The 11,212-nt window shown below is 44.4% G+C and overlaps 1 protein-coding gene across 1 annotated transcript; it reads right to left on the bottom strand.

Moving 5' to 3' along the window:
- Nucleotides 1-1,808: 1,808 nt before the first annotated feature.
- On the bottom strand, nucleotides 1,809-10,070 carry LOC106045567 (cathepsin E-like). Its single transcript, XM_013196137.3, has 9 exons — nucleotides 9,865-10,070; nucleotides 9,532-9,709; nucleotides 7,826-7,943; nucleotides 7,166-7,284; nucleotides 6,793-6,992; nucleotides 5,995-6,117; nucleotides 5,188-5,332; nucleotides 3,226-3,324; nucleotides 1,809-3,141 (listed from the first exon to the last, which is right to left on the bottom strand). The coding sequence occupies exons 1-9, from the start codon at nucleotides 9,918-9,920 to the stop codon at nucleotides 2,962-2,964; spliced, it is 1,218 nt and encodes a 405-aa protein (XP_013051591.1). The 5' UTR covers nucleotides 9,921-10,070; the 3' UTR covers nucleotides 1,809-2,961.
- Between the last annotated feature and the right edge of the window lie 1,142 nt (nucleotides 10,071-11,212).

Raw genomic sequence — 11,212 nt, 5'->3', positions numbered from 1 at the left:
AAGCATGACATGAGCAATGATTTTTCTGCTTCTCCCACTCACTCTGCCAGCACTCCCTGGCCCAGCAACAGTGTCCATTCTTCAATGGAGGCCAAAGGAAGCCATCCAGTAACCACTGAGTGGATAAGCTTCAGTTAAGTCCCACAGAGGTGTCTATTACACGCAGATGTATGTTAAATTAGGAATGACAGATCTGAAGTCCCACAGTATATTCTGCAATAAGCAAATAACATTTCACACACAGCAGGCCAGCTCCAGGTTAGCTATAATATAAATATAATAAAAAAGAACTACTGCTGGGCTGAGTTACCAGAAAAAATTCCTCTCATTTAGTCTGTTATCTCACTTTTGCAAACATCTGCAGGTTCTGACTTGTATTAAATTATCTTTTGGAATTACATGCTCTTTTAGGCACTTCTTTTGGTGAGCTATTTGCATGGTAAATGGACTATTTTAGCTACCCCAACAATTTACAATTCACGTTCACTGGCAATGTGAACAATGTAGAATTATTGCATGAATAAAGTTATTTTGAGAAACGCAGTTGTCTTGACTGTACTGAACTGTCAAGAAACACTTCTGGCAAAGGTTTGACCCACCATGCAAAGTCAGCTTGATGTCTACTAGGACCAGAGAGGAAACCCTACAGAAGTGGGCAAAGCTAGAAAAGACTGAGGAGATAATAGGGCCAGGAAAGATAAATATGTCAGAACAACAGCTTGCGCCCAGCAAGTGGTGTTAATCTTAAAAGAGATAAGATACATCAGAGTAAAGGGAGGGATGGTCCCAGCACACTCAGCCTGACTTTCCATGTATTTCTAGGATGTGTTTGTGCTCTATGCCAGGATTCACAGAGCCAAGCTGTCAGTGTTCACACTGCAGGGACACATCCTACCACCCTTAAAATCCTCAGCCGTAAATAACAGATCTCTAACTCTTCCTGCAATTTCCTGTTTGAGGAATACATATGTATTTTGCAAATAATGGAAATGTACCAGAATGGTAAGTCAGCTGCGTAACAGGAAAACAGAAATACCCAGCTGCTGTGAAATGAGTGATACATGTTCATAGATGTTTGGTATATCACACACACGCACATACACATGAAAAAGAAGTTTTCTAGACAAAGGAATTTGCTTATGATCACTCTGTTCTTTAAGAATGACCTGGATAAAGAGAGGATAAGACAAGATAATCCTGAAATGAATGGTAACCGTACAGTTTAAGCTTTTCTGTAAAAAGAAACAAATGGCAGATGAGTTATTGTTGCCGCAGGTTGATAGCTGCGATACCAGATGTCTAACATGATGTAGTTGCAAATACAGAGCTGTGAAAACATGCACCAGAGAGAGAAAGCATTCACACCTGAAGGCAGGATCAATATTTCAGAGATACCTACACACAAACCGCCTATCTTTATTTGTTACTTACTGAGTCTTACAACTGAAGCCTTAAAACCTAAGACCCCGTGACGGTAACCCTGCCAAGGCCTGCAATGGGCATAGCACTGGCTCTGTGTTGAGCACATCCACACACGTGGCAGCTGAGGCCATCAGCTCCTGCCTCGGGGATGCTGAAGCAGGGCCTGTCCCCAGTGCCCCACAGCCCTGCCCAGCCACGGCCTCCACCCCGCTGGTCCCAAACCATGGGCCCATGTCCACCAGGGAGGTGCCCGATGCTCGGGGATGGGGTTGCCCAAGTGCCACCGCAGATGTGACCCAGGGACACCGGCCATGTCTGCCACCACTGCTGCCTCCCGGCAGCCCTCATCTCGCATCAGGCCTGGCCATCCTGTGAGGGGAGGTGGGAGATAACCTGCCATTTGGGCCTGACGGAGAGGACTTGACTCTTCATGTCCATGGCCTCTTCCACCAGCCCAGTAAACCTGCTCAGAGCTTTCCACACACAGACGTTGTTCAGCTTTAGGGACAGAAGAGCAGCACCAACACATCCCATCTCCCCACCACAGGCCACCAAGCAAGCTGGAAATGCAATTGCTGTTGACCCTCTCGTCCCCCTCAGCACAGGCAGCCCTGGCAGTGCGGAAACCACTGCAAGAAAATGCAAAACAAGGCAGTGTTGATCAGAAAGCAGATTTTGCTTGGTCAAATTTTATTCACATGAGCAGGGGCAGCATCAGTTTTAGCAACCAAAACAAATATTTCAGTGGGTATCGTTCAGGTGGATTTTCTTTGGCTCAATCATCTGTAGAAAGCTCAACAGCTCCCCTTGCACGGACTGTGATCTGTTTTTTGCAATGCAGATAGATGGTGCTTCCAGCTGTCTGAACTGCCAAAGGGCAGAGCTGTCAGGCAGCACTGAACACCAAGACCCCAAAGAGAAGAAGAGTTAAGAGAGAACAAACACAGGGGAAAAGCAGGTTTGAGAGGAAGTTGTCTGCAAGGGTAGGGGAGAACATGGTGATCACACAGGGATCAGTCCAACTCTTCATATAAATTGGTTGGAGCAAGACCATATAAAGGGAATTTATGTGGCACCAAGGAAATAAGGTTGCCAAAACATGGAACATAATGAGGAAAAGAAAGTCAGTGGGAAATGAGGTGGAAACAGCACACAAGAAGAAGAAGCAGTACCCAGAACAGATCAGACCAGGATTAGTTTCACCCATTCTTAACTGCCATCTCGTCGGTCTTGCACTGTTAAGCATTTTTATCCTTCGTGCCCTCTTGCAGATCTGTGCAACGAGCTGTGATGAGCTCTCTTCGTTTAGAGAGCTGTGGTGTTCATCAGTTATTCAGGAAGAAAATATGTCTTGGTTGTAAATATATAGAGATTGAACCAAACTATGTAATCTGGGACAAGGATCATCCCAAACCCTTAAATCTCAGGGAGGGGTGACTACATTCTGGTTCAGAGTTTCAGTTATAGTCCTTTTTCACAGGTCTGCTGAAGATCTTTACAACAGCATTCGGGTTGAGGCAGAATAAATGCTATTGCAACTCAGTAATAATCCTTCCTATGAGCAGCTTTTGCAAATCCCACTCTGTCATTCCCGCGGTCAAAAATGCAGTAAAAGGCAGACATAAAGACATCTCCTAAAATCCAGAGCGGGCCAGAGCGAGTGGTGATGTCAAGAGACTGAAAGCCGCTCATGCAGAAGGTTTGGTCATCGATAGACTCCTGGAAGGGAAAGCACATTTCCTTGCAGTGTCTCTTCCAGCCCTGGCTCGGGAGCTGGGAGCCAGGAGCCGGAAGGATACGCACCTTCACGACATATTGCTCCGCTGTCAGCTTGTATTCATGGTGCCCGATGGTGAAGCTGATGTGGGGCAAGCTGGACAGTCTTCTGCAGTCTACAAGAAACTGTGAGCAATGCGCTGGTTGAGATGTGATTGGTTCGGCTTTTATGAAACACTGTCCTTTGCTTTCGAGCTTTTTGCTGCAGCTGACAGTGAATTTACCACAGAGAAACAACATCAGGCTGACTTACAGCCCAACACTGCCCTCCAGCTTTGCAGGTCCCACACTGGGTCAAACCAGTCTAGCAGCCTAGATCACCTGCACCAGTGCCCCCGGGGACTTAGGGAAGATGAAAATCACTGCAAGCTCCAAAGGGGTAAAGGGGTACTCTGATGTTCTCCCTTACAATTTGGAAGAAAAGCCAAGCTGGTGAGCCCCAGTGAAGAAGAAATAAGCAAGGTCTGCTGAGCAAAACTCCTCCAATGCCCTGGCTGGGACTGGGTCCCATGTACTCTCTCCAGTAACATCGTAGTTTTAGGGGAAAAAAAAAAAAAAGACCTATCCAAAAAGCCTATGAGGAACACAGCACTTTATACTTTACTGTGCCCTGGAGTGGGATTTAAAGAACAGAATAAGAAGAATTAAACTCTGACATGTCCATTAATTTCTATAAATAATACATTCACTTACAGTAACACAGCAGATTGTTTCCTGGCCTCTCTAGCTATTTTATGAAACAACTGGCACTGCAGAATGCTCCAAGCCCCAGAGGGATCTTTGCTGCAAACTATATAGTTTAAAGTCATTGTTTTAGGAGCTTCCTATAAGGAAGAATCTACTTTTATTTTTGTTTTTAAGTCTGCTTAATGAAAACTAAGTCCTAAATCTTTTGTATACCTAGCAGGTGTCAGACCATTAGAACAAAATAAACCATGGGATACAGAGGATAAGGGTAACAGAGCCAATATAATGGTTTGTAAGATATGAGAAGCAAGACATAATTCATTTACATAGCTAGTACATGCAGAGCAAGTTAATCCTTGCTGGAAAGAGATAAAAGTTCTGGTAAAATCATTGACAGATGCACCCGCTTACACCAGGATACATTTGAGCCAGTATACTTAGTATGTCTGTCGTTGCCACAAAACCAGTCACATAAAGTATTGCTTTCGGGTTCCTTTTTGCAGAATCTGAGATGCCAGCTGAGTGCTATTACTTCAGCATTGGAGTAGATAACTGTATACAGAAAGGACCTGTTTCTTTTTTATATTATATTAATATAACTACTTTGGAAATACATATTTTATCTATATCCATGAGTATGTACCCTTATAACTTGTTATCAAAACAAACTGTTCAACATGTATTTGAAAATTTGAATGGAAACAAAATTTAACATTTAATTGAAGAAAGCAGTCAGAAGCCTCATAAGATACACAGAAGTAACTCCAGGTCTTCCTCTTTCAAAGGGAGGCAGATTAAAAGCTGACTTTCTCTCTGATCTTTGCCCAGTGCACTGGGCAAAAGTAACACTCTTAATTTTCTCCAAAGTGCAATTTTGAGTCAGCGAAGTTAATAAGAACTGTACATCCTGGAGCCACAGTAATGTAGTATTAACTGTGGGAGTCAGCAAAAGACCAGCAATAATGCACTGCAAAAATAAGCTGTCCCCTCCCTGGAGATGGGTCAGTTTACTCATCTCAGGCTCATTACCTCGGTGCTTCAGATACTGCCAGGGCTCAGAAAATTAACACCAAGAGGATACGAAGGGCAGCACAGAGACATCCCTGATGACCAGCCCCACCTTGAGCACCTCAGCTCATGCAACACCCCCAGAAAGGGTTGTGGGGAGCAAAGGACTGCAGGTGTGGGCCTTTTCTGACTTTTCTGATCCATTACTTCAGTTATTTTCCACCCTCTAAGCTCTTTGCACCAAATACCAGTTTCTCTTCTCCTCTGTCTGTTTTCTGGCTGCACGGTGCTTACCTCTCCAGTATGTGATGGACTTGCCCCAATATACTCCTGGAGTTTCCTGATTTGTGAAGAGGGGCCGGTGATGAGGGAAGTACCTGAATCAACGATGGCTTCACAACCATGGGAGCAAAATGCCACCCGGCCCTGGATTTTTATACTGCAAGCAAAAAACAAAGCATCTTTAAACAAATTGTGACTGTCACACTGTGACTGGAGCAACACATCATTGCCAGCTGAAGTACAGCCTGCAGTTAAAACCAGATACCAAGCCTTCCCAATCTTAAAAGTCAAGAATGTCTTTAAAAGCAAAGTAATGAAAGGAAGCAGCACTAGGAAGACTTCTCATCTGTGGGCCCGCTTCTCTCTCTTTGGATTCCTACAGCCCCAACCATTTGCTGCCTGCTGACAAACTTGTCCCCACCCAAGATGAATGTGTATCCTCCTGTTTTTTATGAAGCACAAGCAAAGGGACACCAACTACTTTGACCAAGGAAAGATTAGAACAGGACCTAGAGCTGGATTCAGTTTCCTGGTTTCACGTCCACTTCACTGAATAGTCCACCAAGAGTCAATTTGGCCATCAGTGAATCACATTAAAACATTTAAAAATGCTCTCCCAGAAACCAGCTACCCATGTCACAGCAGATTTGGAGAGCCGGTAATCCTCAGACCCATCTTGGCAAGCCCCCTCTTTGAGGGCCTCGAAGATGAAACACTGCAGCCAAGTCCTCCTGCATCTGTATTGCTAGGTGGTTTTGCCTCTGCGTGCTTTACCTGGGGAGGTGAATTTCACCACATATTTCACACACACATACGTACTTGTTCAGATGTATTTGCCAGTAGCTTTTCTCGGTGACTGGGACCCAGTGAATTGAGCCTTTGTAGAGGGAATGGTCTATCCCCCCCAGGATCAGCTCACCACCGTTCTCAGTGTCATCTCCTCTGGAAGCAGAACACGTTAGCAGAGACATGGGAGTATGTCAGCGTACACCTACAAGGTTACACTTAAAAAGCAAAGGACAAACCACAGACCTTTCTAAATTCAGGTATGGATGTCTGAAGCTGATTATTTCTGAATTATAACCAAATAGATCCCGGTTCGGAGCCTCCAAGCAATCTCAGAAAACTTCCTGCAGGCTGCCAAGGGCTGAAGGCAGGCACTAGGAGCAGGTTGAGCCAGCTACTGCTCTCACCTCAGAATAAACTCCAGATAAATTGGTGGAGTTACAGCTAGGTTCAGATTAGGGAAAATTTCTCTTCTGAAATGTGGCCACTTGGGTGTAGCACTGCATTTCTGTTCATCTCCACTGGCAATAAGGAAGCTTCCAGCAGCTTCAAGTCTGAGCTGGGAACTTTTTTTGTCTATGGCCAGCTCCAGCAAGAAGAACTGTCTGTCCAAAAATTGATGATCCCCTCCCAACACAGTTTTCCCTTTCATTACATTTTTTTTTCCCCAGAGGGAAAATTGAAAAAAAAAAAAAAAAAAAAAAAAAAAAAAAGAGGAAAATAGGGGAAATTACTTTCTGGAATGGAAGATTTATACAGTTGCACTGTTGTCTCCATCAACAACCAAAGTACAGTTGCTTCTCGTTTGGCACTGTCACTTGTAAGACTGACCTTTTCAGATAGAAGGAGAAGACTGGCTCCTCCACCAGCTTCTGGTTCATGATGCTGTCAAACACGGGCAGAGCATTGCCCACTGCTAAGGAGGGGTATCCCAAGCCCAGCACGCCATCAAAGTGGGCAAGGGCAAAGGTTGTTCCTGGCTCAAACACAGACTCGCCAAAGTCCTGTCCCTTGATGGAGATGTTACTGATCTGTCCAGTATGAAAAAAAGAACAAGCAGAAGTAAGGGCACCACCGGTTCCAAGAAATTAGACGTTTCAGATCCATTTTGATGAATTCACTACGTTTGTTATAGGTAGTGCAGAGAACCTGAGTAGCCTGGTGTTGCCCTGCTGGCTGACACCCCTCCCGGCTGGATGCCCACCTGCAGCGTGTCCTTGGCGGCGATGCCCAGCAGCTCTCCGGTGCCGTACTGCAAGGAGAAGGCTTCCCCGCCGTGCTCATACGAGTCCGACAGAAAGGACTTGAATTTCTGGTGCACCCCTGCACAGAACAGACGATACCTGGGCCCCGAGGGAAGGTCCTGGCCACTCACCCACTCCCCTGTACAGAACTGGCCGAGATGCAGGCGAGGCAGATTTGGCTTTTCTTATAAGGAAGCCATCAACAGCCTGTCCCCCTGCAGACACCCAGAATACCTTGTTTGGGGGGTTATCTTTTTTTTTATTTTGGCTTTTAAATGGAAGCAGGGAATCCAAACAAAACTCAACATTCCCGCAGCTATCTCTTGCTCCCCCCCAGGTTTATTTTCACACCTTTCACACATGGTGCAGAGGGAGGCCAGGCGGCAGCAGCGGGGGAGCAAGCTGGCGGCACAAGGGAGGCCTTCGGAGCTGTCCCAGACCCTCCCCTCCCAAACTCCCGACAACTTCAGAGAGCAAAGTTTTGGACTTCTTCCAAATTTTGCTCACAGGTGGCATAAATAGAAAAATAAACAAGTAAATTGCCATGTATGTCTGTGCTCGGCTGCGGCCAATCTAACCAGGACATGAGGAGCGCGAGGGATGGTAAAAGGTTTTCTTACTGCACGCTTCACTGATGCAATAGGCGGAAGGGACCCAAAAATTGGACGAGCCGGTGTCAAACACCACGGTGAACCTCTGAGGCGGCGTGCCCACGCTCACGACTCCATAGTACTGCGCCTGGGGGGGACAAAGCGGTCGGCCCTGCGCTGCCCCCCTGGCAGCTGCTGCGGAGGAGCAGGCAGGCCCTGGCACACGATGCGGCACCTCCTCAAGCTCAGCAGTGCAACTTCGGCTAAACGTGAGCACACACCACCTCTGCCAGGTGGGGAATCATTGCTGGCTCTGGCTTTCACTTTTCAAGTGAAAAATGAACTCTATTCCACAGATTGGATCTGATGTAGTGAACAAAGTTCATCCAGAGGATAAAGGAACCACTGACCGCCCTTGGACATCAGCTGAAGATAATCTGCGGACACGTGAATGCTGAAGTGAAGAGCTTATCAACATCCAGCCTGCAAGTGTCTAAGTGCCCATATCTGGCCATGAAAGAGCACTTCAGCGTTAAGAGACCTATTTTTAGGAAGAAGCATTTCTGGAATTCAAAGGGAGATAGAAAAGCACTACCCAGTGCCAAGTCGTTTGTAGCGATACAAATATTTGAATATGTATCTCCAAGTGCATGCTTGTTAATTAATACTCTGAATATAGTTTCTGACCCCAGAGTTTACATGAATGAGATAACCATAATGCAAGCCTGTGTGCCATGTAACAGCAATAGAGCAGGATGCTATTCCTCACTATATCAAACATTTATTGATTAATCTGTTAAGTAAAACAGCACTATGTCACTTTGGTCAAAAAAAAAAAAAATCCCACACAAAACTGTTTCTGATGCTAGCTCAATATGCTGGGGAAGTGGATTTTGTTTTGTTACTTTGATGTTTATCCCTCTTTGATAAGTCTAAGAACAGGCTGAAATTTTTTAGTCTCCCTCATTCTTCTTCACTTGTATCTCTAGCTCATCCTGACTTATTTATTAATGAGCCTCAAGTGTTAGAAAGTTCTTTCTAAATATTTTGCCTTCCTGCCACTGTCCACAGGATGGACAAATGGACAAAATGTTAAAGCCAAGAAAGACAGCTTACAGAATGGTTGACCTGTTGACTTGCCTGTGTGAGATCCAAAGAAACTCATGTCTTTCTTTTCTCAGTTTAGAGACCTAGGTCAGTCTCAAATCCTTAACACATATTAAGCTAAGATAAAGCAGAAAAATAAAAAATCTACTTGGGTCTTTGTTATCACTGATTTATGACTCCATGTGATCAGATAAATGAGATTTGGGAGATATTTTATAAAATGCAAAGATCCAAGTTTCTGATAAATAGAATATAGCTAAATGAACTAATCAGATTCTCCTACTAAAAACCCAATCCTGAACCACGATTGATAGAGGGAAACCTTCCACATTTGTTTGGAGACCCACTGAAGACCAATAGAGATCTATCCAAAAATTAAACTCATCAGAGGACTTCCACTGCTAGATTACATCAGCTTTCTGCCCAGGTCCCATGTTAACCTAGATCTATCTATTTTGTATTTTGTAAAGTAGCACAGTATTTTTTGATGATCTAGTATTTAAAATGAGCCTCCCTTCTCAAGTTTTATAATTTCTTTGAAAGACTTGATTTCAAATGTGCTGGGGAAAAAAAAATCTGCTTTCAACAGAACAGAGTTCATATGATTGCATTACCGTAACCGTACTTACATTCATGTAATCATACAGCCTTTCTGAAGCGGTTCCTACCGATAGAGTAATATCTGCAGGGAAGCAATGCAGGTACCTCCGAGCAAAAATATCGGGGTGGTGATTCCTCCAGAATTCTTCCAATTCTCCCTTTTCTTTAAGTTGTTTCTTGATAGATTTAAATCGAATGAGCGGGACACTATGCAAATAAAAGAAATACACAAAGTCTAGCTGGACCTCCTTTCTAGAGTTCTCGTACACTATTTTTCTTCGGTGTCTTTTCAGAGACCTTGGGTAACACTAAGCATGGGTCACCCCAGGCAGCCAGCTGAGACACGAGGTGCGAGCTCTTACCGTTCCACGGCCACGGCGAAGGGGATGTAAACCACAGCCAGCAGTATCACCCTCATGTCTTCAGCCGGCTCCGAGTCCGATGACACTCATTTACTTGGAATTCTCTTTTTTATACCTCGTCGCTAGCAGAGGGCCGTTCGCCAGGTCAATCAATTACAGGAGGTCAGAGCTTTGGCAGCAAGTTGATGAATTTGTTCTCAGAGCGACTGCTGGATTGTGTAAATATTGGTGCTCAGCGAAGCTGGGCACTGATAACCAGGGCACAGTCTAGACCAAAAATACATTTTACTAACAATCATTAGTTTCTTTCACATAAATATAATAAACAGGGGAAGTTTGGCTCCTGTTAGCATGGGAAAGAGTGTAAGCTGCTTTTCAAGCTTGCTTTAGTGATGCTTTAGTAGCCCAGGATTGTCCAAGGCAGAGAAAGTGGACAAAATATATATGCATGTTTCACTTTTACTTGGAGACATTTCAACAGGACTGAGCACATGGACATTTGGTCTGGTTGTAACAAGCCATCCCCTAACAACTGAAGATTAATTCTCCGTTTATGTGTGAGTTCTGGTCTGAACTAAGTGTGATTGCCACTCCAAAAAAAATAACAAAAAACGTCTTCTAAGTCAAAAAGATGAGAGCCTGCAACACACAGTAATAAACAGCCAGTGTTTTTCTCCCGTCACGCAGCTGCTAAGGCTGTTTCTAGCCGAGGCTCTGCTGTGCACGTTTCAGCAGGATGTTTGGAAGCACTCGCTCGGGTCGATTTACCCAAGAGTTTCCTGAGGTTCACCGTTCCCACCCCTGCCTGGCATTTGGGTTCACGTCAGGCTAGCAGAAAAGTAATGGTGTCAAAAAGAGACTCTGATCTGACAGGTGGCAAAGCAAAGCCCGTTAGCCCTCTAGGAGGAGGCTCAGCACTGAGCCTACAACTTGCTTATGAGACTTTTTGAATCTTTTGAAAGCGTGCTACAAAGAATGAGTGGCAGCAACATGCAAAAATAAGGAGTCATCACCCACTCTAATACTGATGTTCCAGTAAAGAAAAAAACAAACAAAAAAGAACAAACATAAGCACAGAAGGGGTCTAAATGCCAGTCACAGAATTTAAAGAAATATGTATTAAGTAATTCCCAGCATGTAGTAAAGTCATTTTTAAAAAATTGTTCCTTCAAGCCCCCTGACTTACTATGTCAAGTTGACTAAAGAGAGGCATGAGAGCCTTAAAGTTAACAAATGTAGATCTCACTTTTTTAGTTCCTATGGATTTTGAAATACGTTTTGCTTTTTCAAACTTACCTCCAAAACTGTAAGGGCTAAAAAAGCCATTCTCAGCAGAGGCTGAGCTGGG

Source organism: Anser cygnoides, chromosome 1, assembly GCF_040182565.1.
Source record: "Anser cygnoides isolate HZ-2024a breed goose chromosome 1, Taihu_goose_T2T_genome, whole genome shotgun sequence".
Taxonomy (NCBI): domain Eukaryota; kingdom Metazoa; phylum Chordata; class Aves; order Anseriformes; family Anatidae; genus Anser; species Anser cygnoides.
Note: the sequence above shows the minus strand (reverse complement) of the source record. Positions and strands in the feature narration are given on the sequence as shown.

What these genes read in the sequence shown, in the direction of transcription:
- LOC106045567 (XM_013196137.3), bottom strand. Translation starts at nt 9,920, where the DNA reads ATGAGGGTGATACTGCTGGCTGTGGTTTACATCCCCTTCGCCGTGGCC. An exon ending in CCGCCAAGGACACGCTGCAG is followed by an intron (nt 6,993 to 7,165) that starts GTGGGCATCCAG and finishes CATACTGGACAG; the next exon opens with ATCAGTAACATCTCCATCAA. An exon ending in CGGAGCAATATGTCGTGAAG is followed by an intron (nt 3,142 to 3,225) that starts GTGCGTATCCTT and finishes TTTCCCTTCCAG; the next exon opens with GAGTCTATCGATGACCAAAC.